The 26,239-nt window shown below is 45.1% G+C and overlaps 1 protein-coding gene across 1 annotated transcript in view; it reads right to left on the bottom strand.

The window, feature by feature from the left end:
• The window catches only part of FARS2 (phenylalanyl-tRNA synthetase 2, mitochondrial), a 281,243-nt gene that overhangs the window by 103,674 nt on the left and 151,330 nt on the right, over positions 1-26,239 (bottom strand). Inside the window, exon 7 of the mRNA XM_029053621.2 lies at positions 11,044-11,195. Coding sequence (XP_028909454.1) covers positions 11,044-11,195 — 152 coding nt within the window. The remainder of the gene's footprint in view (positions 1-11,043; positions 11,196-26,239) is intronic.

Genomic DNA, 26,239 nt, shown 5'->3' with positions numbered 1-26,239 from the left:
GTGGTGGAGAGGAAGCCAGGGTGGGGCCTGCAGGCTACAGAGCCTCGGCGAGCAGGGGGATTTGGTCTGATGTGGGGGAAAAGGGTGAAGCTTGGGCATCACCCGGCCCCATGGCGGAGCAGTGTTTCCCACCACCCAGGATGGTTTTGGGGGAGCGGAGTAGCCGGTGCCCCTCTCCCCCACACGCAGTGGGAGCTGAGTTGGGCAGTTGGTTCACACTAGTTACTGTGGGGGTTGGGCGGTGACTCAACTCCCAGTAATTGTGGCATTTGTTAAGCACTTAACTATGTGCCAGGCACTGTACTAAGCGCTGGGGTGGATACAAGCTAACTGGGTTGGACACAGATCCTGTCCTACGTGGGGCTCACAGTCTCAACCCCCATTTTACAGATGAGGTACCTGAGGCACAGAGAAGTAAAGTGACTTGCTCAAGGCCACACAACAGACTCGCAGGCTCTCCCCCTCCCCATTCTCCATCAGCCCAAATCTGGAGCCTAGTCCAACCTCCTAGGACCCAGTGGAAAGCCAGGGGCTGCCTAAACCTGCCACGCAGATGGCATATGCCCCAGTGTGATGATATCACACAGCCCACCAGCTGACATCACCAAATTCGCGGTGGAATGGTCAACCGGACTCTGGCAAGGGGGCAGTCAAATGTCTGAACCCAGCCCTGACCACCGGGCAACTTATGGTAACAATGGGGCATCAGAACCCCTTACCAAGTTGCGGGCTGCCTTGGGGATCAACCTTCTCTATGCCCGAGAGACCTGGATTTTCTTCACAAGTTCCCTCCAGTCCCTAGACCGCTTTCATCGGCGACCCCTCCAAACCGTACTCCCCATCCCCCGGCAGGATGAGACCACCCACCACAGGTCCTGAAACCCAGCAGGCGCACCAGCAGAGAAGCTCTGCTCACACCAGCACAGCTCCCCTGGGAGGAAAATGTGAGGAAAATGGATAACTGCTAGATTCCAAGCAAATTATTTACATCAATCTCTGCCTCCCCCTCCAGATCGTATGCTCCTAAATATGGGTCCGGATCCCCCTCCTTGTTTATTACACTATTCCCGATCCTCACCGAGAACAGCCTCGCTGAGGTTTCACGGAAGCTGCCAGAACAGTCCGACACCCCTCTGTGAGTGACGGTTTAGGCTCAGGGCCCCAGGATGCTTCAGTTCCATGAAAGGTGCCCTTGCCGCCTGCGGGACATTTTTCTAAGATATTATTTGCCAACTTTCCCTAAATAGTCATTTTAAAACAGAGCATTAAGCAATTATTAAATTATGTTTCTTTTCGCCGGGCCCTTGGAGAACCAGCTTAGTTCTATTTAAAACTGCCATTATTTCACTGGCGTTATCCAAGGGTGTTTATTTTAACATAGTGTGTAATTAATTTTTTGGCTTATTCATTACACTTCCCTGACCAGAGATATTAGTATTCGAAGGCCAATATTGCACTTCCTCATGCTGTACTCTCAAAGAAGGAAAATTACCTGGAGCAAATTAGTGCAGGCTGCATGTGTCTCTAGCTAGATTTGATGTATTATTTTACCAGGATTCTGATTCCGAAGCATCCATACATCATGATAAAATGATTTCATCTTGTCAGAATTATTTGTGTGCATTCTTTAAAGAACACCACCGAGAACTATTAAAATTCAGTAACAACATCACAGTAACTGCTCATCACATTCCAAATCAGACTATACCTGCAGTTCTGAGGATCGCTCCCCACCCCCCGGCCCCTCAGTCTCCCCCAACCACAGCTTCTCCTCCTATTAAAGCACAGTTTGGTGGACTTCGGTGTAGGGTCGGTGCCTGCAAATGTAGGAATAAAACTGCCATTTTAGACTATGTAAATTTATATTAATCATTTTGTTGAATCGAAATAATTGCATCACTGCAATACAAAAGCTTGAGATGGGTAAGCATTTTTTTCAACCTGTGAAAATATCCTTGATAAGCACTGGATTTTCTGGACTTGAATGTCCCAAATAACAATAATAATTGTGGGAATTTTTTAATAATTATGGTATCTGTTAAGCACTTACTAGGTACCATGCACTATATTAAGTGCTGGGGCAGATACAAGGTAATCAGGTAGGGCACTATCCCTGCCTCACTCAGGTGTATCATTCAAAGAAAGAGGGATTAGGATTTAATCTCCATTTTACAGATGAAGAAACCGAGGCACAAAGAAGTTAAGTGATTTGCCTAAGGGCAGACAGCGGATGCGTGGTGGAGCAGGTTTTAGAAGCCAGGTATTAGAACAGCTAGTCCCATGCTCTTTCCACTAGGCCTTTGCTGTTTGTTAGACGCTTATTATGAACCAAGCCAAGATGTAGGAAGCACTGGGGTAAATACAAGATAATCAGGTTGGACGCTAAAGTTCATGGTGAGATAGAACTTTAATTTCAGGAGTGTCCTGCTGAAATCAGGTTGCCATCTTAATCTCATTTCCTCTCCTGAACACACCTGTTCCCTAATGTTATAAAACAATATTTTCTTTCAAAAATGGTAATCATCACTTCAGCTATGACCCAGTTCACACTAGCTCACATGAATATATGAATAGAGAATACATGAATAGAGAATACATGAATAGAGAAGCAGCATGGCTCAGTGGAAAGAGCACGGGCTTGGGAGTCAGAGGTCATGAGTTCGAATCCCTGCTCTGCCACTTGTCAGCTGTGTGACTGTGGGCAAGGCACTTCACTTCTCTGTGCCTCAGTTACCCCATCTGTAAAATGGGGATTAACTGTGAGCCTCATGTGGGACAACCTGATTACCCTGTATCTACCCCAGCGCTTAGAACAGTGCTCAGCACACAGTAAGCACTTAACAAATACCAACATTATTATTATTATTATATATGTACTAAATTTAAAATCCTTCCACCTGTAGGATAAAAGCACCTAACAATATCATAAGAAATACTTGCTCGCTTTTAGGGCTTTCCGAGTGCTCTTCATTGCCATATAGTTAGTGTGAAAGTGCATCCTTTCCACAGACATTGATAATTCTGAGCTCATCCAGCTTTGCTAAGATTTTGCTTCTCCCCTATCTGTTGGGGTTGTGGAAGGCAGCGGGAGAGAGAAACAGCTGTAATAGATCAGATCAAACTGAAGGAAGTATTGCATTTTGTCCTAGCCTAAAATCAGATCGGTACTATTATTTAGGAAAAGTGTGCATAAATCTAAATTGTGCTAGCTATCTATGGGCCTGATTGATTTACTATCTGATGTCTTAAAATGGCTCCAGGAACACCTTTTTAGCAAAATAGCTCACTGCGTTATTTCAAAGGTCCCTTTTTATTAAGAATGATTTCCCTTCAAAATACTAAGATACTCTGCTCCTCTGACATCCAAGACTGAATTGTATCAGCTGCTCACTGCTCAGTGTGCAAAGAAAGCATGGATCTGCTATGGTAAAATATAGGTCGCTTCAAGAAGAGAGAGACACGGGCACAGAACTCTCCCTGACTCACAGAAAGACAAACATGTCGAGATTCACGACACACGTTTTCTCTCGCTCTCTCTCTCTCTCTCTCTCTCTCTCCGTCTGCTGCACAGACACCACCAAGACCTCGGGGTGGCGGGGGAAGGGGGGATGCAGCAGGGGCAGGAAGGGTTATGAAACATCGCCCCCCGCAAGACCCAACCCGCCTCTCCGGCATTCCCACCACTGCTGCCTAATGCAGTTAGGCCACAACCCTTGTCTGAGGATAAAGAAGGTGGGAGCTAGAGGCAGAAGCTCCAGGGAGCCCATTAGGGAGCTCCTGATCCTGCAGTTTGACCTTGCTTTGGGCTCCTCTTGTTCTCGCTTTCCCTCCAGTGCCCACAATGTGGCGTTTTGTTAGGCCTGTCGGCCCTCTGGCAGGAGGCGGGAATGAGGGATGGGAAGGATAATCTCTCTCCTGTTGCCCCTCAGGACTGCCGGGCTGGGGGATGGATACATTGTGGTGGCCGGAGGGCCATGTTGGTAAGAGGAACTGCTATGAAAAAGGGCAGAGTGAAACCATCTCTTCCTCTGTTCCCATGCCTCCAAAACCCCTCTTCTTCTCTGGGCTAAGTCCAGGCCGTCATTTCTGTGCTTCTATTAGGAGAAATCACCCGATGGAGGATAATCTCTATGCCTGGAAAAAATAAATGCGGACGAGCCTGGCCGTTTGTCTGGTCTGACAGGCGACAGTCTGCTTTCCAGCAGGCCTGACCTGCCCACTCCGGATTCAGCACCAGGCACTTACGTGTCCCATGTTTAGACACCAGATCCTTCCAATCCGATGCCCAGCGCCAAGTTTCATCCAAGTTCACCGGGACCGGACAAAGGAACACGAAGGTTTTGGCGAAAGTCAACGTGGGAGGGAGGGGACGCGATGCCACCAAAGCTCTCTTGAAGCAATAAATGCTCCAGGATCAGCCAAACTCCAAGTGCTGCCACGAAAGGGCCCGTGTGACATCATCCTGCCCAGGTGAATACACTGCTCGCTATCCACAAGGGCCAAAGTCAGACAGATTTAGTGCTCTGTATAACCATCAGTAACATCATCATCATATGAATATAATATGCATTCATAGGTACAAGGAGGCAAAAGAGTTAACAGCGCCAAGCACTGCTAACATCAAGCATGATAACACAACAGGGGAAAACCTTTTTACGTGCACAGGTCAGGGTCTCACACTGACCTTTTCAGTTCAATGTGAACTGAATTTCACCATCGATGGGGTCTTTTTCAAATACAAAGGACGATTATATAGTATTCAGTACACATGTGCCCCATGCCTTTATTTAATAATGTGTATTGCACGACTCCTTATTTTAGGCATTTATTTTATTATTGGATCTCTCCTTCACCGTACTCTGGCATTTCCTCCTGATTAAGGACAGCTCGAGGTGGACGCCCCACCGCCGCTTCAAGCTTAATATGTCCCATCTAGAACTCCTCATCTTCCCACCCAAACCCTTTCCTGCCAGCCAACACCTCAAACTCATCATGTCCCAATTTCCTCCCCGAGACTTTCCCACCGCTATAGATAAGACAGCCATCCTCCCTGTAACCCACGAGCCCGTAACCTTGGCATTAACCTCTCATTCATTCATTCAGCCATATTTACTGAGCGCATACTGTGTGCAGAGCACTGTACTAAGTGCTTGGGAAAGTACGGCTACTAACAATAATGATAATGATAGTATTTGTAAAGCGCCTCCCATGTGTCGGGCACCGTCCTAAGCGCTGAGGTGGATCCAAGCCAATCGGGTTGGACACAGTCCCTCTCCGATGTGGAGTTCGCAGTCACAATCCCCATTTTACAGATGAGGGAACTGAGGCCCAGAGAAGTGAAGTGGGTTGCCCAAGGTCATACAGCAGGCACATGGAGCTGGGATTAGAACCCATGTCCTTCTGAGTCCCAGGCCCGAGCTCTATCCTCTACGCAAGAGGCATTCCCTGACCACAATGAGCTCGACTCAACTCTCTCGTTCAACCCACATGTCCATCTGTAAAATAGAGATGAAATCCTCCAATTTATTCTGTGAGGTCCACATGGGACAGGAATTGTGCCCAACCTCATCATCTTGTAGAGCTTAGTACAGTGTGTGGCATATAGTATGCTCTTAACAAATGTCACAATTATTAACAAGTGCCACGAGAAGCAGCATAATCTTGTTGGACAGAGAACGGGCCTAGGAATCAGAGGACCTGGGTTCTAATCCCAGCTCTGCTTGGTGCCTGCTGAGAGACCTAGGGAGTCAGCTTCTCTGTGCCTCAGTTCCCTCATCTGCAAAATGAGAATTCAATGCTTGTCCTACCTCCTACTTAAACTGTGAGTCCTATGGGGGGCCTGGTTATCTTGTATCTACCACAGTGCTGAGTACAGTGCTTGGCACGTATTAATGATAATTATAAGCACCATTTAAAAAAAAATGTTCTGACTGCCCATCTTCTCTGCACATTTAAGATTGACAAGTAGGGAATCAGCAAACCCAAAAGCAGGTGAAAATAAGTTTTGAGATAAAACATCAAACAGGCAGAAATGCTAGAACCAGGACTCTGAATGTGAGGCCCAGATCAGCTGATGAATGGCAATTTCGTTTGCCTGGTGAACTAAGCTAATCTCTGTTGAGCCTGTTTACGAGTTCTAGCTTCGACACAGTGCGGGATTAAAAAAAAAGACTTTTGTAACTGGTGTGCTGATGGTGAAAGGGATTCCCGAGGGGCGGAGAACTGGGGAGGTGGTTGGGGGTGGGGGGGGGGGGGGGGGGGCGATGGCTCCAATTCCCTCTGCTCCCACCTCCCAATCATTCATCCGTTCAAGGATTTTTCTTATACGGTAGTCGAGGTCTGGCCAGTTCTGGCAGCCCCACTTACTTCCAGCGCTGCTTTGACCCCACTGGGTAAAGTGAGCACACTTTGCTCCTCTAACACCAACCTACTCACTATAGCTCACTTCAAAACCCCCTCATCCAGGAGGTCTTCCATGGTTTAATTTTCTCACCTCCCCACCTTAATGCCTCCTTTACTCCATCACCTATGCACTCGAGTCCTCATCCATCCTCTAAGCATTTGGGGAGCTCACCCCACTCCTTTTCCCAGCAGCCCTTAGTGTACAGGTCCTTAAAGTTGGTTGCCCCCCACCTGTAATTTATTTTACTGTCTCCCCCACTAGACTGTAAACTTCTTGAGGGCAGGGATTATACCCAAAGATTCTATTCTACTTCTAGTACAGGGCTCGCATAGGGCCAGCACTCAATAAATGCCCCTGACTGACTGATGAAGAGAGCTCAAAAATGGGAGAAAGAAGGCTTTTTTATTCTCTCAGAGAATTTAAGAGATGTACTTTTTCATTTCCTCCTTCTGTCTTTCTTTTCCGTACTCTTGAGTGATGGTCACGAACATCGTGCCACCTTAAGCGGGTCCCTGGGCCAGGTGAGCCAACTCTGTCTCAAGAAAAAACTACAGCCACATCATCTGAAAAACCATGCCCTTTTATCTGGGGAATGCCAGGGCCCCCTTCACGTATTTAGGGTGCTTGTTCCACAATTCATCCTACTTTTTCCAACTTCCCCAGCATGCTTAGTGCTGGATGAAGCAGCTGCTAGGGGAATCGCTCCATTCACTGTAAGAGATTTTATTGGAAGTGAATGGAAATGGTCAGATCCCACCTGTCATCCCAACTCACTTTCCAACTCTTTCATGCTGTCCGCTACTACAAAATCTGCCATTCCCAGGAAATGCCTCAAATTACAGTAGGGGCAGGATGCAGGGTGTGTTTTCATTGAAGGGAGAGATACTGTCCACGGTGCAGAAGACATCGTGATCTCCAATTTCACAAGCTTTCCGGAAACCCAATTATTAGACTAGTTGGTGGTCCGGGGCTAGGTCAGACTGCCTGAGTTCCAGGTCATAAAGACCTAGACTCAAGGATGAGGGAAGGAGAGAGGGAGGATCATGTGTACCTACTCGACTGTACTCCCCCAACCACTTAGTACAGTCGGTCAATCAATCGCGTTTACTGAGGGCTTACTGTGTGCAGAACTCTGTACCAAGTACTTGGGAAGAGTACAAAGTAACCGAGTAGGTAGACGTGCTGTCTGCCCGCAAGGAGCTCACGGTGATTGACTGAAGAACAACTTACAGAAAGTTCCAAAAGATATGCAAGAGCCCCACCTCCGAATCTGGGTGTCCACCCATCAGCGGGGGTCAACAGATGTGGTGGTTTGAAGGGAATCTAGTTTTCAAAGGACCTACTATGAATTATTAATCGGAGGCAAAAATAGGCTGTGTCATTTATCTGACCAAAGGAGTTTAGGAAAGCAGCAGAGATCTAACGGAAACAGCTCATTAAACAGAAGTCTCTGCCCACCCCTCACTTTATATAGTCTTTCTGCTTTCCCAGAACCTGGGCAGGGAGATGGGAAAAGAACCTGCTAGGGCAACTGTAAAGTTAATCTCCGGCAATCCTTCTGCAAATTGGGATGTGCTGGGGGATGAGAAAGAGCAAGGCGTTAGGGGAAGGAATTAATTGCGCCTGAATTTATCCAATGCTGTTTACAATCAGGTCTGTTTTGCTACACTGCAGAAAAGCACTTGTAAAGCCAGGCTCTGTGAAAGGGGCGAAAAAGGAAGAAAACACATTCACAGTGCAACCTACAAATGGTTCTGGAAGCACTGTTCACTTTAATTGCTGAAAAGATCATTAATGTGGTTTTTAAAAAAATTAAGGAAGGAAAAAAACTCGGTAATTGTGATCCGGTACTATGAGAGCCCAGTCCTGAGCCAGATCTGCCAACTTTTTCTGTCTCCACTAAACTGGACCCTTTTCCCAACAACATCCAGATCAACAGTGCTCTGCACATCGTAAGTGCTCAATAAATACCACTGAATGATTGATTGATTTATGAATATCCTCCGTAGTCAGAGCCTTAAAATTGGGAGCACGGTGTCCCAGGCCTTCTCAGCCCTAGGCACATTCCTTTACTCAGACAGTTGCATATGTATACGGAACCCCTATCTGCAGTCTGTTCCCAAGTAATTTATTTCCAAACTACATTAGCCAGCCCCCGCTTCATGCCAAATTTGGTAATGCCACGTGTAAGCTCGTTGTGGGCGAGGAATGGGCCTGTTAACTCTGTTGTATTGTACTCTCACAAGTGCTTAGTATGGTGCTCTGCACATAGTAAGCACTCAAGAAATACCACTGATTAATTGAGAAATATTAACCATATTTACCAAATTATTTTGCTTCTTAGCTCCCAAGTGCCTTCACAGAGTAATTTTAGTTGTTCCGATTACAAATTTAATCCGTTAAGTACCACCAAAGACGTGGTTCATTTCTGCATGACGGTTTTATACCTTTCTTAATCTGTTTCGCTTCTCTCCCTGAACTTCCCCAGGCAGACTTATTCTCCAGCCAAATCTCAAACTTTGGCACCCTAGTGTCAGGGTGGTTCTAACACAGAACCCCACAGCCATCATAAATGCTGCCATTTAGGAATCATGAATAAGCCATGTTCAATGGCATCCACAGCCTCTTTCTCTCCAAACACTCCCAACACTGCTCCACACTCTGGTGGCATTTTGCCTTAACTTTCAGTCTCCTGTTCCTCTTGATGTGAGGATAGGAAATAGAAAGGTCAGGCTTGGGGTTCACCAAAGCAGTGCCTTTTCAGCCACACGATCGACTCTCTTGGCCACGGGAAAATTCGTGGCAGTTCACCAAGGAAATCAACCCTCTGTGGGCCTGAAAAGTGGCCTTTATTGGATTTTTTTAAAAAAAGGTTTAAGAGATCAGCAAAGAGAAAACCAAGTAGTAAAGTTGGAGGAATCTGTCCACTAACAATGCAGATAGGCTCTTGTTCAGTGACCAGAAAAAACAAGGCTGAAGGGAATGTCGGAGGGTGCAAACGGGATTTTTGCAATGCACCCTTTTGGGTGAAAAGTAATTGAGCGAGCATTTCTCTTTGTGACTTTGGAGCTTAGACGGACATCCTCAGGCGACAGAGGTGGAATACTGACAGAACAACGGTAAAGGGGCGTTGCCAAAGGGTCCTTGATTTTAAAGCATCAATTGATAGGACAGGCAGAAATTTTGGAGGATAGCGAATGCTAGGGTAGACTGGTAAAGTGTTATGGGGATGTGTTATAAGTGTTACAGTTATGGGGATGGTATATTTCATTCTTTTTCAAGCAGCCTTTTGAGGGAATTCACCTACCAGCATAACCAGTCTTCCCACCGACAGTTCCCCACCCACCCCTCCTCTAGAACTCACTGCTGTTGGCGCCAGGCCCTATACCTGGGTCTAGCCAACGCAGCCAGACTCTACAGAGTCGGACCAAGGTCAAACCACTGGCTCCTTCCAGCGGGTCAGGATCCTCCCATTTAGCCCTTTTACCGGCCATCAACGCCACCCAGATGCTGGAAGACAAGAGCGCATCTGGCTGCTCTCCACCGGGAGCGGATCATGGCTGGGGTTCTTTTCACGGACTTCTTATTCCGGTACATTTTCAGGCAGAGTTCTCATTTCACTATACGACGGTACCCTGCTATACACGTCCTGGTATGGACATGATTTTTGCTGACATCTTCTGAAGATCTCGCGGTTGGAATTAGCAGATCTAGGTCTGCTATTGATTCTTTAGGTGAACCTTGGTCCAACTGTTTCAGGGTCTTCCTTCAGGCTCCCTCCGCCTGAAGGTAACATGAGGGAAGGACAAGCCCCCTGCTTCGGATTTTTTTTTTTTGAGGGAGATGCTTCTGTAAGGATGGTATGATGCTCTTCCTAATCATGCAATTATTCACTTATTTATCTGCCATGATGGGACTGGAACAGTTTTAACAAATGACAGGGGAAGCCTGGTGAAGAGGGTATGGCTAAGAGAGGTGGGGTAATTAGCTGGGAAGCGGACTGGGGAGGGTGAGAATAGAGGGAATGCTGCTAGATGCCCAGAGGGATGAAATTTTGAAATGTAGGAAGGAGGGGCTCTGAGAGGATGGAGTACAGGACAAACTTATTGTGGAATTTCTGACCCTTGGATAATGGATAACAATAGGACACTGAAGCAACTGCTGAGTAGGAAGTGGAAGCAAAGGAAATACCGGAGAAGAAGGAGAAAACAAGAGGCATTCTGGCCTGCGGGATCTTACAATGTGGGACGATCCCGGATAGCAACAGCAGCATCCTATCATGGTAGCCCCCATCAGACACGGAGCGTATTACTTTGAGCAAAGGTGCCACACTGCCTGTGGAATAAAAAAGCTACACCCTCAAGCAGGCCCGGCGATCGATAACTACAACTGCTAGCCAGCAGAGAAGCTACATATCTCCCATAAATGGAAAAGACTGCAGTTCACCCACTGACCTTCTCAAATATCTAACTGGAAATGCTGTTCACGGTATCTTCTTAGCGTTGGTAATCTCTGTTTTTCACATACGTTCTTTCCCCCACAGGAAATGTGAGGGCCCCAGTGAACGAGCATTACTAATGACATTTCCAGACCGCATTTTCCACCTGGTTAGAAGAAACACCACGGAACGCTTTACTTACTTTGGATGTTCATACTGGTCTATGAGGTCAACCTTTTCCACTATTTCTTCTCCAATCGTTCGAACTAAATCATAGAAGTCATTAACGGTGAAAGTCCCAGAAGGCAGCCAGAAGGAGATGTCATTTATCAAAGGAGGATATTTGCTAAGAGGCTAAAAAAAAAAATGAGAAAAAAGCCAACAAATCATTAGCGTGAATGGAAACACTTTGATCCTACGGTAAGACTTCTGACCAACTGACCGGGGGAAAAAAAACATTCATTAGAAAAGGTAGATCTGTTGTTAATGTTTAGAAGATTCATTTTCAGAGTTACAGAGTCCTCTCCCATATACGTTTAACCAAATTCATGTAGAACAACAAACTGCAGAAAATCAAACAGGCAATAGCCAATCATCGACAAGCACAATTCATCAGCAGTTTTCAAAAACTCAAGTCACTCAGTGCAAATGATTGCAAACTAAACTGTCAAAATCTCCCCCTGGAAGGAGACTTCTACTCCTGGGTTCACCCTCCAGATAGAAGCCACCTCAAGAAGGAAACCAGCTCCACCTGATCAGAAATGGTTTTTGATGGGATGGGAAGGAAGCAAATCTCTAAAATACTTGCATATTTTGCCTTGATCAATGCTTGGATTGCCAAATTCAACTTTTTTTTTTTACTGGAAGTCTCAACTTCTGACCATTATTTGCTGGCCTTTTCATTTGTTACATAAACAACTCAAGCATAATGGGATCGTGTAATTAGAAAAACAAACATAGTAGTGTATTCTTTGTGTTCACAAGACCTCGGTCCAACACACTCCTTCCCTGCTGAACTTGCATACCTTGAAGAATGGAGAAGAATGGGATGCATTTTGCTATCTCCCCAAATGTTCGGTTTAATATCCAACAATTTGGGCTTATCCCTTCATTGTGTTGAGTCGCTAGTAGACTAGAGAAGACAAAAAGTTCAGACCTAGGAAGCAGAGGCCTTTTTTTATTATTATTCCTTATAGTACTTAGGGAGAACCCCTGTGGACAAAAATCATCGTGGCTATTGGCTACTTCAGAGAATAATAATTCTATTATTTGTAATTATCAATTATTATATTAAACTTGAATATTGTGGTTCCATTAAATTTTTTTCTAAAACAGGGAAATATTACAAACAAAACTGCAATCAATACAAATTCCTAAAGTCCTTCCCCTTCCTTGCTATTAACCAGTTGATCGATATTTAGTATTTTTCCATTACAGTAACAAAAAACACACTGTGAGGCAGGAAAACGAAGAGGAAAGATCATAGGAAACCCTCCCTTCCCACTCTCAGATCCTAGTTCCAGGTCCGGTTCTGGATATGTAGCTTTCCTAATGTGAGTTCTTAGGCAAGTCACTTAACTTCTCTCTGCCTCAGTTTCCTCATTTGTAAAATGGGGATTCAATACCTGTTCTCCCCATTCCTTGGACTGTGAGACCCGTGCAGGAGAGGATCTGTTTCTGATCTGTTTTTACTGGGTCTACCCCAGTGCTTAGCACATAACAAGTGATTAATAAGAACCAACATAATCATTATTAGCTCCTGTATAAGTAGTTTAGGCCTCCCAAGCATATGCCTTTGTTCCGTACTGTGTACTAAATCAATCAATCATGCACACTTTGTATGAAAAGGTTTTATGGCAGTTGGGAATTACCAAGTGACTCCCTGATAAAGCTCTACACTTGTTAGCTAAATTTACCCTGCACTGATTTATACAAGTCTTAGGTAACTTGTACATCTTCAATGACTATCTGATAAGGACTTCAGAACAACTTTTATATCAACTCTCGAGGGAATCACAGATGATTATTCAACCTGCAGTATGAATAATGTTGTCAAATGAATTTACCTCCAACGCACACATTTTAAAATTACAATAAAAAAAAACCAACTACTACATACATATTCTTGATAGAACAATTCAAGTCAGAAACATTTTCCTTTTCTACTGCAAAGCTGAAACAGTGCTGTTAAACAGTCATCTAGGTTAATGGCCAGTGCAGTTACAGTAATTAGTAAGAAAAAAAAAATCTTTCTGTGGTGGTTTTCTTTTGCCCACCCCTGCAGCACGGTGATACTCTTCTGTTCCAATAGATCACGGCAGCTTGCTGAGCTAATTTAAAGGCATGAATTATTAAGTCAAAAGAGGCCTTATTTGCCAAGAATAAGCAGAAATCTCCTCTTCAATATATCCAAGCTGAGCTATACATACAACCCAGCAGCACTGCACGAGAAAAGAGAATGAGAATAAAAGAACAGGGAAAAGATAGCTGCTTTGAGCTAAATGAGTGTAACTTCGTATTAGCATTCTCATAACAGCAGCCAAATTAGGCTCCGATTCTAACATGCTGTTACCCAGAAAACTTGCTTCTTCCCCAGACACACATTTCCCTAACATCGTAGGAACCCAAAGTGCTGATCTAAGTGGATATTTTAAAAAGCCATTATGGGGGTCATGCTTTGTAAATATATATATATATATATATTAAAACCATTCACTATTTACTTGATTTCTAAGGTCACGAATGATCCTATCACCAAAAGCAAAATATTTTACTCCATCCTGATCTTCCTCTAACCTCTCAGCTGCTTTTGCCACTGTGCCCCACTCCCTCCTTCTCGAAACACTCTCAGATCTCGGTTCGACTGACGTGGTGCTAAGCTGGTTCTCCTCCCTACTCGCTCTCACGTTCGCTCGCTGGCTCCTCTTCCACCTCTCATTCATTCATTCATTCAATAGTATTTATTGAGCGCTTACTGTGTGCAGAGCACTGTACTAAGCGCTTGGAATGGACAAGTCGGCAACAGATAGAGACAATCCCTGCCCAATGACGGGTCGGCTTCTTACCGTGGGCATTTCTCAAAGTTCTACTCTTTCTTGCTCTACACACACTCCATTTGTGAGCTCATCCGCTACCAGGACCTCAACTACCCCGCTGTCAATTATTGGTACTTACTGAGCACTTACGATGTGCACAGCACTGTATTAAGCACTTGGGAAAGTACAATACAGTAAAATTGGTAGGCAAGACCCCTGCCCAAATTTGAACTCACCTAAATCTCCCCTCCAGCACCCACCTCTCCTCCAACCTGTAATTAGATTCTCCCCTGGCTTCCGAGACATCTCCACTTGGATGCTCCAACTTCATTATCTAACACCAAACCACTCACCTTCCCGCCTAGACCTATTCCTTCTCCTGATTTCCTAACCTCACTGGCCCTCTGACCCAGGAAGTCAGCAACCACGACTCACTCCTCACTCGCCTTGACCTACCACATTAAATCTACTGCTAAATCCTATTGAGTCTTTTGAGACAGCAGCTCCGTGAAGCAATCCCTTCCTCTCCACCCACACATGCACATGCATGGTCTTCGGTACAAGTTCTGGTTATGTTGGTATTTGTTAAGCGCTTACTATGTGCCGAGCACTGTTCAAAGCGCTGGGGTAGATACAGGGTAATCAGGTTGTCCCACGTGAGGCTCACAGTCTTCATCCCCATTTTACAGATGAGGTAACTGAGGCACAGAGAAGTGAAGTGACTTGCCCACAGTCACACAGCTGACGAGTGGCAGAGCCGGGATTCGAACCCATGACCTCTGGCTCCCAAGCCCGGGCTCTTTCCACTGAGCCACGCTGCTTCAATGTCACAGCTAGACATTTGTATCAGCCTCCTCACTGGTCTCCTTGTCTCCTGTCTCTCCTCTCTCTAATAGATATCACCCATTGCTCTATGGATCATCTTCCCCAAGGGCCAACGAGAACACGTTTCTCCAGTCCTCAAAACCCTCCACTGGCTCCCCATTTCTCTCAACATCTAGCAAAAAAATCCTCACAACCGGCTTCAAGGCTTTCCATCCACTCCCTCCCTCTTACATGTCTGCTCTCTTCACCTACCACTCTCCAGCATCTCTGGGATGAGACACTCCATGAGTTGGCTGATGGGCGTGGGGATAGTAATTTCCGGGTGGAGCACTACAGAAAACGAGTAGCTCCTGATTACAGGCAAAACTGAGAAAAGGTGAGTGGAAAACTCCAGGATAAATGCAAGTTTAACACGCACGCCGAATTGTCTTGGTCAATCAAAGGCTCTAGATCTAGTTAGTTAGGATAGATTGAAAGAACTGCTGTCATATATCTACTGCCCTGGATTTAACCACCTTTTCCTGCCAATATTTTGCCCTGTATTTGGGAGAAAAAGCATGAAGATTTTTCAAGAGGCATAATATTTATCCTGGAACTAAAATTGTAACTTTACTTCTCTGCCGAGTGCCAAGAAACAATCTCTCCTTAATACAGCAATAGGATTTAAAAGGAAGGGGAAAACGTAACGGCAAAACACTGGTTAGCTCAGTAAATGCTTGCGGGCAGGGAACACGTCTATCAACTCTACTGCACTGTTCTCTACTGAACATCTAGATTGACGCGTGGTACACAGTAAGTACTCAATGAATACCACTGATTAACACTAAGCCCTCATTTCCCCCATCCACCCTCCCTCTGCATCAACTTTGCACTTGGCTGGGTACCCCTCATCCACTACGATAGTCACCCCAGCCCCATAGCATAGTCTCTACTATTTTGCCTACTGCATTTTATTTTAACGCCTGCCTCCCCCTCCCCCCGTAGAATGAAATCTCCTCCAGGGCAAGGATCATATCCATCAACTCTTCTGTAATGTACTCCCCCAAGCACTAAATACGGTTTATTGCACTCAATAAGCACTCCATAAATATCTTCGATCGATTGACTGAATTAGATTTGTCATAAATATGACCAAGGACACTTAATCCACACAAATGAATGGCTACTGTACTAAGCAAATCACACTCTTTTGTACCATAACGACTTTCTCGGGAAAAGAGTGGTGAAAAGGATCCCACGGGGAATCGTGCCATCACATTCAGGTAAATACACAATTGAGAAAGACACTTATTTCAATCACGTATCATTGTCTATTAAATAAATCCTGCCTCAAGAGGACAATAAGAGTTCTTCACATCAGTATGGAGTTTAAAAATTTAATTGAAAATTGCTTAGTGCACAAGTACAGAATAGGAGGCACAAATAGAGGTAATCGAGTTTTGAAATCAGCTTTCCTCAACAAATTGTTCTGTTTTCGGCAAAGGCCAAAACTAAACAAGATGGACATTTACAAAATACTTCTCTTGATTTCCAGTTCTTCTCATTAAATTGCCAAGTGGAAGCTTAGCAGACTTTCTGAAAAGGAATGCATGTGAGAAAAATGAGTGCAAAGAATAAAAATGGAAAAGGATCACCAGCTACCTAATATATCCCCACCCACTCCGGCGGGCTGGCTTCAGACAGCGAGTGAGGTGCCGTCACCCAAGGGCATTACGTCAGAGGGGGCAGCCAAATGGGGGCAGGAGACGCAGCCCTGCACCCCAAAGCATGGTGACAGCTGGCTGTCCCCCCCTCCAGAATGTGAGCTCGTTGTGGGCAGGGATTGTCACGCTTACTGTTGTACCTACCCAGGTGCTTAGTACAGTGCTCTGCACATGGTAAGCGCTCAACGAGTACGACTGAATGAATGAATGAATAAATGAATGAATGAATGCAAGCTAATCAGGTCGGGGCTCGCAGACTTAATCCCCATTCTACAGGTGAGATCACTGCCTGAGGCACAGAGAAGTTAAATGACTTACCCAAGGTCACCCAGCAGACAAGCAGCAAAGTGGTAATTAAAACACAGGTCCTCTCCATCCCAGACCCGTGCTCTCTCCACTAAGCCACACTGCTTCTCAATGGTTTCAATCACCAGCGAGGGCTGGTTAAAGGGAGATTTTGATGGCCGTGTCACACAAGGCACCCATAAGAGCAGTAGGAGAATATTTAGGACGAGGTTACTGATGGCGAAGCGCTGGGGAAGGGCAGCCGGGTGGAAACCAGACAGAGTCCCAGGCCCCCCCGGGGGCTCACAATCAGAAGCCGCTGGACTCCGAGAGACGGGTCCTGAGAAGAAGCGCGAGGTTCGGGGAGGCTCCTTGCTAGGATCTGATCAGTTAAACCGGGGAGAAGGCTCCACGGCTGTCAGACGCAACCTAACTCGTTCATTCAATAGCATTTATTGAGCGCTCACTATGTGCAGAGCACTGTCTTGGTATCACACGTCACCTTAAGGGCCCCACAAAATCTATCTGTTTTACAGAACCAGGTGGGGGCATGATTTTTTTTCCCTCACCTCAGAGTGGCCAACCAAACAGTAATAATAATAATAATAGTATTTGTTAAGCGCTTACTATGTGCCAAAAAAGTAATATCTACTAAGTGCTTATTCTGTGCAGAGCACAGTAGAAAGATCTCGGGAGAGTGCAGTGGAATTAGTAGGCACCTTCTGCACTCAAGGAACTTATGATGGGATGGGGGAGAGAGGCAAGAAGAAATTACAGGGAAAGCCACAGAGTTCACAGGTACATACGGAAGTGCTCCGGGGGAGAATGTGAGCGTCCAAGTGGCCGTAGTTGGGGGAAACAGAGTGGAGAGAAGAGCAATTAATCAGGAAGCCAAATGATTGTCCCTGGCTGTGCACCTTAGCCCATCCACGGCAAGAAAGACACAACCTTCCTGGATAGCTCATCCCAAGGCCCTACTACCCTGGTCGCCGCAAATCCTCCCTTATGTCAACACACTTGAAATCTCTTCCTGGTGCAGCTGACGACACACTCCCGTTCTCGTCCTCTGGGAGACGGTGAAGACGACACCCTTCCCAATACGCTAACTCCCCTTATATAATTGAAGATGGGCCTTCTTCAGCTCAAAAATTCTAATGCCTTTAATCTTTCCTTCACAAATTCTATTTTTCAGGCAATTACGCTTGTTGCTCTCCTCTGGACTCACTCCACATTTTCCATACGCTTCTTAAATTTTGCTGCCTAAAATCAGACGCGGTATCGTACAAGGTTTTGCTACTACGCCAAGGAAAATGGGAAAATTACCTTCCAGTTCCTACGTACTGTGATCTTAGTTCTACATCTCAGAATAGTAATAATAGGCATTTTCATTATTACCATTGAGTCATTATCATGGGATTTGTCATGAATTTACTAGGTGCCAAGCACTATAGCTGTGCAATTCTAATCATGTGCACTTATAAAATGAAATCCTATAAAACACCCCAGTATCTTCCTCAGATTCCCCAACCGGTCCATAAGCGCTTAGTACAGTCTCTGCACACAGTAAGCGCTCAATAGATACGATTGAATTTAGCCCCTCTTTCTATTTAGAACACAAGAGGGCTAAACAGGATCAAACCAAACCACCACTGCCTGAATATCATCCATGACACGTTTTCCCCTAAGACAGCTCTTTTTGATGAAACTGTCGCAGTTCTTTTTCCATTCATGGGATTGTGTTTCAATCTTAAACAAATCTGGACCCCTTTTTCCTGCAAAATTGCAAGGTGCAGTATCAAATTAGTAAACTAAAGTCCAAGTATATTATCAATCCCTGCATTTTCTTTATATACTGATTTTGTAATCTCACAAAAATAAACTCAGGTTTGGCTGGCCATTATCTGTTCTGTATGAACCACACTGGTCCAATGAATGGTTCCGTTATCCTCTATATGCCTAGGGATTTTTCTCACTTAGTCTACTATTTAGTTTATATTATTATTTCAATTCATTCAGTGCCCAGGCAAGCTGGGTGGAATGTGTAGATAGGTAAATCCCTCCTCGGGAGGTTTTATTCCATGATTTCACTTAGGATTTATGTGAACCACACCATTTTCACAAACTTTTTTTTGACGTTTCCCCTCATACTGGCCTTCCGTTTTCTTGTGGTATGCTCCAAAGTATCTGCAGAGCCAAACTCGATGTGAAGACAGGATTGCCTAACTTCTCTGTGCCTCAGTTACCTCACCTATTAAATGGGGATTAAATCCACTTCCTCTCTCTGATTTAGACTATGAGCCCCAGGTGGAACGGGGATTACGCGCAACCTAATTATCCTGAATTGACCCCAGGACTTTCCTCGATGTCTGGCACACAGTAAGTGTCTAACAAGAACCATTAAATTAAAAAAAAAACCCGCCAACGACAAGATCTTGGAATACAGTCCATTCACCAGCACCGAGACGACGTTCCTTGCGACACAGCATCGTCGGATGGGACGTCAGAAGAGAACGGAGAACTTCTACTGCTATAGTAACGGGGTCCATTTGCTGCAGCGCATTCATAAACTCCTTACGATCGGCATTAAAGCACTCAGTCACCTCACCCCCCTCTTACCTTACCTTGCTGATTCCCTACTACAAGCCAGCATGCTCACTTGGCTCCTCTAATACCAAACTTACCCACTGTACCTCGATCTCGTCCTTCTCGCCGCCACCCCTTGGTCTGGAACTCCCTCCCTCTTCATTCATGACAGAACACCACTCTCCCCACCTTCAAAATCCTTCAAAAACCACATCTCCAAAAGGCCTTCCCTGACAAAGCCCTCATTTCCCCTACTCCCTCTCCCTGTGTGTCACCTACACACTTAGAACTGTAACCTTTATGCACTTGATATTCACCCCACCCTCAGCCCTACGACACTTCTGTAGCACAGCTGTAATTCATTTTAATGTTTGTCTCCCTCTGCGAACTCCTGTGGGCAAAGAATGTGTCTACCAACTCTGTTGTACTCTCCCAAGTATTTAATACGGTGTTCTGCACGCAGTAAGTGCTCAATAAATATCACAGATGAATTGACTGGAAATTGACATTTTCCATGCCCCAGAGGAGGTCAAATTCAGAAGGGGGAGATAAACATAAAAATACTTACGACTAGAGTGGTCAAAATACAGTTTCCTCAGCAGCTGCTATCCAACAAATTGAAATTGGGCACAGGCAAGTGGGGAAAACAGAACTATTCTAAAGACATGATGAGACGATCTCAAAAATGTGACATAAAAGGGGGCAGTTAGAGACTACAGTAGCAAAGAGACCATCCTGACAGGGCAATGAGGAGAGTGAGAGCTCTTTGTGAACAGCGGTTACCGGAAGACCTCCATGGCAAGAGGAGAATTTGAAAAGAGTGACAGGCGCTGCAAACAGCAAGCACATCAGCACAACACACTATAATCTTTACATGCACGTAGAGGAAAATTTATTGTCCGTTGCCCATCAGTCCTACAGATGCTGCTTTATCCCCCTGTGAAATCATGGATGCAAGTCAAGTAGACCTATTTTCCACATACTGTGGTGAGCTCGCCCAGCTTCTGGCAAATAGCTATTTATTAAAAAAAAAACCAAACTTCCATCCTCAAAAATTGTCAGTCAAAATTCATTTCACATTTTTTATGTCATAAGGCATATCTCGAGCTGTTACAAATCATCTACAGAATTGTGGTATTTGTCAAGCACGTATACTATGTCCCCTGCACTGAACTAAATACTGGGGGAGATGCAAGACAATCCAGTTCCAATAAACAAAGAAATTATATAATTCCAATATCCAAGAATATGATCATCAGGACAGATTTCAATGCACAGGAGCCTAAACAGAGAAACAAATAATTGGTCCTTTTGGGACAGGAAAACTCAATAACAATGGCTTATTTCTACTCAGTGAGGATGCTAAATATCAGCTTATTATCAACAAGACCACGCAGAGCTCCTCAAATAAGAGAGAGGCATCATGGAGTCACCCGAGGCCGACATAATGGCATATCATAGATGATATCATCCATCAGTGGGCCTTGAAATTATGGATAGTTCCTTGTGGTCACGTGAGGGGCTCAAGTGCCCTACTGGCCATCAGCTCAAAGCCTCCAAATGGAACTACTGAAACAACCGATGTATTGACAAGTGGAAGCATGGAAGCAGCGTGACTTTGTGGAAAGAGCATGGGCTTGGGAGTCCGGGGATCTGGGTTCTAATCCCGACTCTGCCACTGGCCTGCTGGGTGACCTTAGCCAAGTCACTTAACTTCTCTGTGCCTCTGTGCCTCATCTGTAAAAATAGGGATTCCAAATGTGTTCCTCCTTCCTACTTAGTCTGTGAGCCCCAGGTGGGACAGGGATTGGGTCTAAATTGACTCTCTTGCATCTACCCCAGTGCTTAGCACATAGTAAACATTTAATAATAATAATAATAATAATAATGATAATGATGTTGGTATTTGTTAAGTGTTTACTATGTGCCAAGCACTGTTCTAAGTGCTGGGGTAGATTCGAGGTAATCAGACTGTCCCACGTAGGGCTCACAGTCTTCACCCCCATTTTACAGATGAGGTAACTGAGGCACAGAAGATAAGTGACTTGCCCAAGGTCATACAGCTGACAAGCGGCAGAGCCGGGATTAGAACCTTTGACCTCTGACTCCCAAGCCCGCACTCTTTTCACTGAGCCACGCTGCTTCTCAAACTCCACAATTATTATTATTATTATCTAAACCATCAAGCAGACTAAATATCCAACTCCTGGAAAATAAGGACGCCTAGAATGTGCCCTGGGACAACGACATCAATTTATCAATCAATCGATGGAATTTATTAAGCGCTTACGGTATGCAGAGGACTGTACTAAGTGTTTATTAAACAAAGCAGCTTTGGGGGTCAAGGAACTCCAGCCTCGAGTTACCTAAGATCAGTGAGTAAATCTGCATTCTTCAGGGACACTGTTGAACAGTTTACTAATGCGTTTGGCAGGCACTATTACGACTACCCTATGTGGGCAGGGAATTTGTCCGCTTGTTGTTATATTATCCTCTCCCAAGCGCTTAGTACGGTTTTCTACACATAGTAAGTGCTCAATAAATACGATCGAATGGATACTTTGAGGAAATTATTCAGAGATTGAAAAACTACTTGCAGCAAAACAGAAAACACATTAGAAACATCTTACAATTCCTCCCGATCATAACAAAATGGAGGCCTACAAAAACCTGTAATGGGAAATAAAGATCAATCTATATTTGGTTATAATGGCTCTTCCAGGCTATCGTGGTGTCCAACCTTTTATATGGCCACGGGACCTGGACCTAGGGCACATCCAGGTTCTGGAGCAGTTTTACCAGGACCACCTATGAACTACACATCATGTGTCCTGTAATACAGTCAACTCTCCATCATCCATACCCACCTAAGGAAAATAAACCCAAGTAAACCAAAGGAATTCCTGAACGGTGAATTGACTGGGGACACGTATGGAGTGGAACAGCAGAAAATGTGAAGACTTAGAGCAGCATGGACTCAAATACTGGGATAGGGCAGTGGACCGCTGGGAGGCCACAGCAGCAGACAGATCAGCCTGATGGGCAGCAATCAGGAGACGGGTTTCTGTCGATCTTTACTATCTTTATCTTTCTCTAGCTTTAGTTGCAAGCAATGGAGGCGGACGTGTCAATCACACATTGGGTCTTTTCAGTCATACTCACACGCATGGATAAATTAGGCTCATCTTTGAAAGAGAAGGACATACACACACACACACACAAATGCAAAGGAAAAGTCAGAGATGTTGAAGGAGAAACGACTTGGATGTCAGATGATGCCTCTACACACTGGTATCAATGTAAAAGAGCGCGATCATCATGGGGTTCTTCCAAACATCCTATGACTATCCATCAATCCATTAATAGCATACATTGAGCGCTCACGCTGTGTTCAGTGCCGGGTACTGCACTTGGGAGAGTGCGAAATAGTTGTACAGTACAGCACTGAGGAGAGCCGGCAGAAGGGGTTGGAACCCGAGAATCCAGGCAATGATAATAACAAAAATAATTACGGTATTTGTTAAGTGCTAAGTGTGTGCCAAGTATTGAACTAAAGACAGGGATACAATACAGTTTTTTGCAGATCGGACACAGTTCGTGTCCCACACAGGGTTTACAGTCTAAATAGGAGGGAGGGCAGGCATGCAATCCTCATTTTCTAGATGGGGAAACTGAGGCACAGAGAAACTAAGTGACTCTTCCAAGGTCACACAACAGGCCAATGGAGAGCCAAGCTCAGAACCCAGGTCTTTGGATCCCCAAGCCCATGCTCTTTCCCATAGATATCTGGGTGACACGGAAGTGCTGGAGCTGTGAGCCCGTCATTGGGCAGGGATTGTCTCTATCTGTTGCCGAACTGTACATTCCAAGCGCTTAGTACAGTGCTCTGCACAGAGTAAGCACTCAATAAATACAATTGAATGAATGGCGCGGCAGTATGGCAGGGGTAATGTTACAGTCGGGGATTGAACGTTGGCCACTGTGCGGACCCAGTAACGGGACCCAGTAATGGCACTGCTTAGTTTCTTACGCTCCTAGGAATAATTGCTGCTGATACCATTCCAGGGAGGAAAAGAAATAGTTTCATTTTCACACATAAAACCCTGAAACAAAGATTTTGCGACTCAGTGGAAACGTCTGTAATGGGAATTCAGCCGACTTTATCTTTCCTTGTTGAGAAAAGGAATAGTATGGATAGATTAAATCGATAGATAATTTCCCAACCTCAATTTTCCCTTAAGGTTCAACTTCCCCTCTTCCGAACCTTTTAAAATATCTGTTTAAGAGGAATTTTAACTGATTTGAGGTTCACGGTCTCTTCTCTCCTTCCCCCTTCTTCTGGTAGAAGAGTTAATAATCAATAAAATTGCTGAAATGCTGGCAGCGGGAGGAAAGAGGAGATCTGGGAAATTCCCAAAGGGGCAGATTAACATTGTTGTCAAAACTTCAACCTGGAAGTTGCATTCCCTGTGCTTAATGGGGAACTGCCCTCAAACCAACTAGCCTATAAGCCTCGAAACTGTAAGTTTCAGAAATCAGCAAATTCTACCACCGTCTATCTCCCCCCCCCGCCACTCCATCCTCGCCAAACTCTCACTGATGGAACAGACTCGCTCACTCCTGCCCTCTTCCCCTGCTATCTCTTTCTCAAAACAAAAATCATACGTGTCCTTTGTTAAGCACTTATTTTGTACCAAGCACTGTACTATGCGGCGGGGGTTGATACAAGATAATCAGGTCGGTCACAGGCCATGTCCCGGTCTAAGTGGGAAGGGAACACGAGGATTTAATCCCCATTTTAGAGATGAGGGATCTGAGGCACAGAGAAATTAAGCGACTTGGCCAAGGTCACAAAGCAGGCAAGTGGCAAAAACCAAGATTAGTCCCCCGAGTCATCTGATGCCCAGATCCAGGGGCTTTCCATTAGGCCACGCTGCAAAAATGATGGGAAATTCATTCAATAGCATTTATTGAGCGCTTTCTATGTGCAGAGCACTGTACTAAGCGCTTGGAATGGACAATTTGGCAGCAGATAGAGACAATCCCTGCCCAATGACGGGCTCACAGAAATTCAGTTTCTGAGTTGTTAAAGTCAGTAAATCTTTTACAATCAATCCATTATCTACAGTGCATTGTTAGAATACAAAGAACAGTTAGAGAGAAGCCAGAAAAATTTAATCAATGCTGAGGTTAAAAATAGGGAAACATGAAACCTTTCTGAGAGCAATGTTCGGAGTAAAATATGGATTCCTAGTGTAACCCACGATTTTTGCCTGTCTTACCTGCCCCGGTGAAGTCTCATTCATACAGTTCCCTCACTGTACCTACCTCTGAATATTTACTTCCGCTAATTTCAGACATGCTACTGTGCCCACACAATACTCCCAGATATTCTAAAGAGGCATCTTATCTTTCTTCTCGGGGTCACTGCCGTTCAGACATAAGGTAACGCAGCGATAGATCGGCTGATTGATAAATTCATCTAGAAAACCTTGAACTTCCCTTCGGTTGTTACACACGTTAATCCTTCAGTGTCAAACTGAATCCTGCCTGCACTTTAAAGCGTGCCTTGGTTAGGCACGTCTGCTACTAATGAACCAATAACCACATCAGCTTTTCAGGAGGGCTCCGAGTATTTACATTCCTTGCGATTTTGACAGGGATTCTACTACCGTGGTTATCGTTTCAGCCTGTTCTCTGGCATAAAAGCAGAAAGGGGGCCAGGGAGTGGAGAAGAGGGCTGAGGAATGATGGAGGGGGACCCGGAGAAGTTGGCTGATTACCTAAAAAGGCTTAAGCTGCAAATGGACCTTGAACTTCTGCAGCTACGGTGAACGTGAGGGATGATGCTGTCGAGCTACCAAAATGTTTATCTTCCAAAAGACCTTGTAACTAGCACGTCTCTTCTGCCCGACCGCTCTCATGGCAGGGTGTGACTTGGCATTGAGGGATCTTGAATGTGTCATGCATAGAAATGATTTTCCTGTTGAGGGCAAGTGGGTGGGAAGACATGAAGAAGGCAGAATTACACTCAAGAGCCTAGTGACCTCTTTGGTCGTTGATGGACGCTGACCGAAATGAGGGATCGGCGTGAAATAAGAGAAGCAGCGTGGTCTAGTGGAGAGAGCACCGGCCTGGGAGTCAGAAGGACCTGGGCTCTACACCCGGCTCTGCCACTTGTCTGCTGTGTGACCTGGGCAAGTCACTTCACTTCTCTGTGCCTTAGTTACCTCATCTGTAAAACGGGGATTAAGACTGTGAGCCCCATGTGGGACAGGGATTGGGACTAACCTGATTATCTTGCATTTACCCCAGCTTAACAAATACCCCCCCCCCCCAAAAAAGAGGATCCATTCAGTTGAATGGCAAACATTTTTTTTTTCCCTTCTCTGGAGCAGTCATTTTACCAGTTTAATAAATAAAGAATTTGTTCCCGGGGCTAAATCTGTTTCAATTGAGGGATGGAAGTCACTTTTCTATTGGTTTTCTTATTATTTCCTAAGCAAATTCTTTTATGTGATTATAACTGACAGCTGTAGTTAGAAATCCTTCATATTAGAGCTGGACAAAAGGAAAAACGAAACACTATTAATTTTGATATGGCCAGGGGAGAGGATCTACAAGATCTATCAATCTCAATGGCAACGATAACAGCAGCCACAGACTTTGCTGAATACCTTTTTGTGAATTCTCTTGGTTCCCCATTTCTCCTCCTCCTCTTCCCACACTGCGGCGCACCCCTTGGCCAAGTTCGGCTTGCCGGCCTCTCCGCCAGTGGGGGAGCAGGGTTTCACGCTACCTTTAGAGTACCTCCATTTTGTTCTGGAGCTCACCAGCCTCTCAAAAATAAAGAAGGTGGGTCCTTGGCCTGCAGGGATGCAAAGGCCCGGAGCGCAGCCTCTCGGGAACGCTCCAGGTTTCCTGGGTCCTACTTTAGGGAGTCAATCTGGGCCCGGGCAGGCCAAGT

Source organism: Ornithorhynchus anatinus, chromosome X3 (assembly GCF_004115215.2).
Source record: "Ornithorhynchus anatinus isolate Pmale09 chromosome X3, mOrnAna1.pri.v4, whole genome shotgun sequence".
Lineage (NCBI taxonomy): Eukaryota > Metazoa > Chordata > Mammalia > Monotremata > Ornithorhynchidae > Ornithorhynchus > Ornithorhynchus anatinus.
This window is presented reverse-complemented; position numbering and strand designations above follow the sequence as displayed.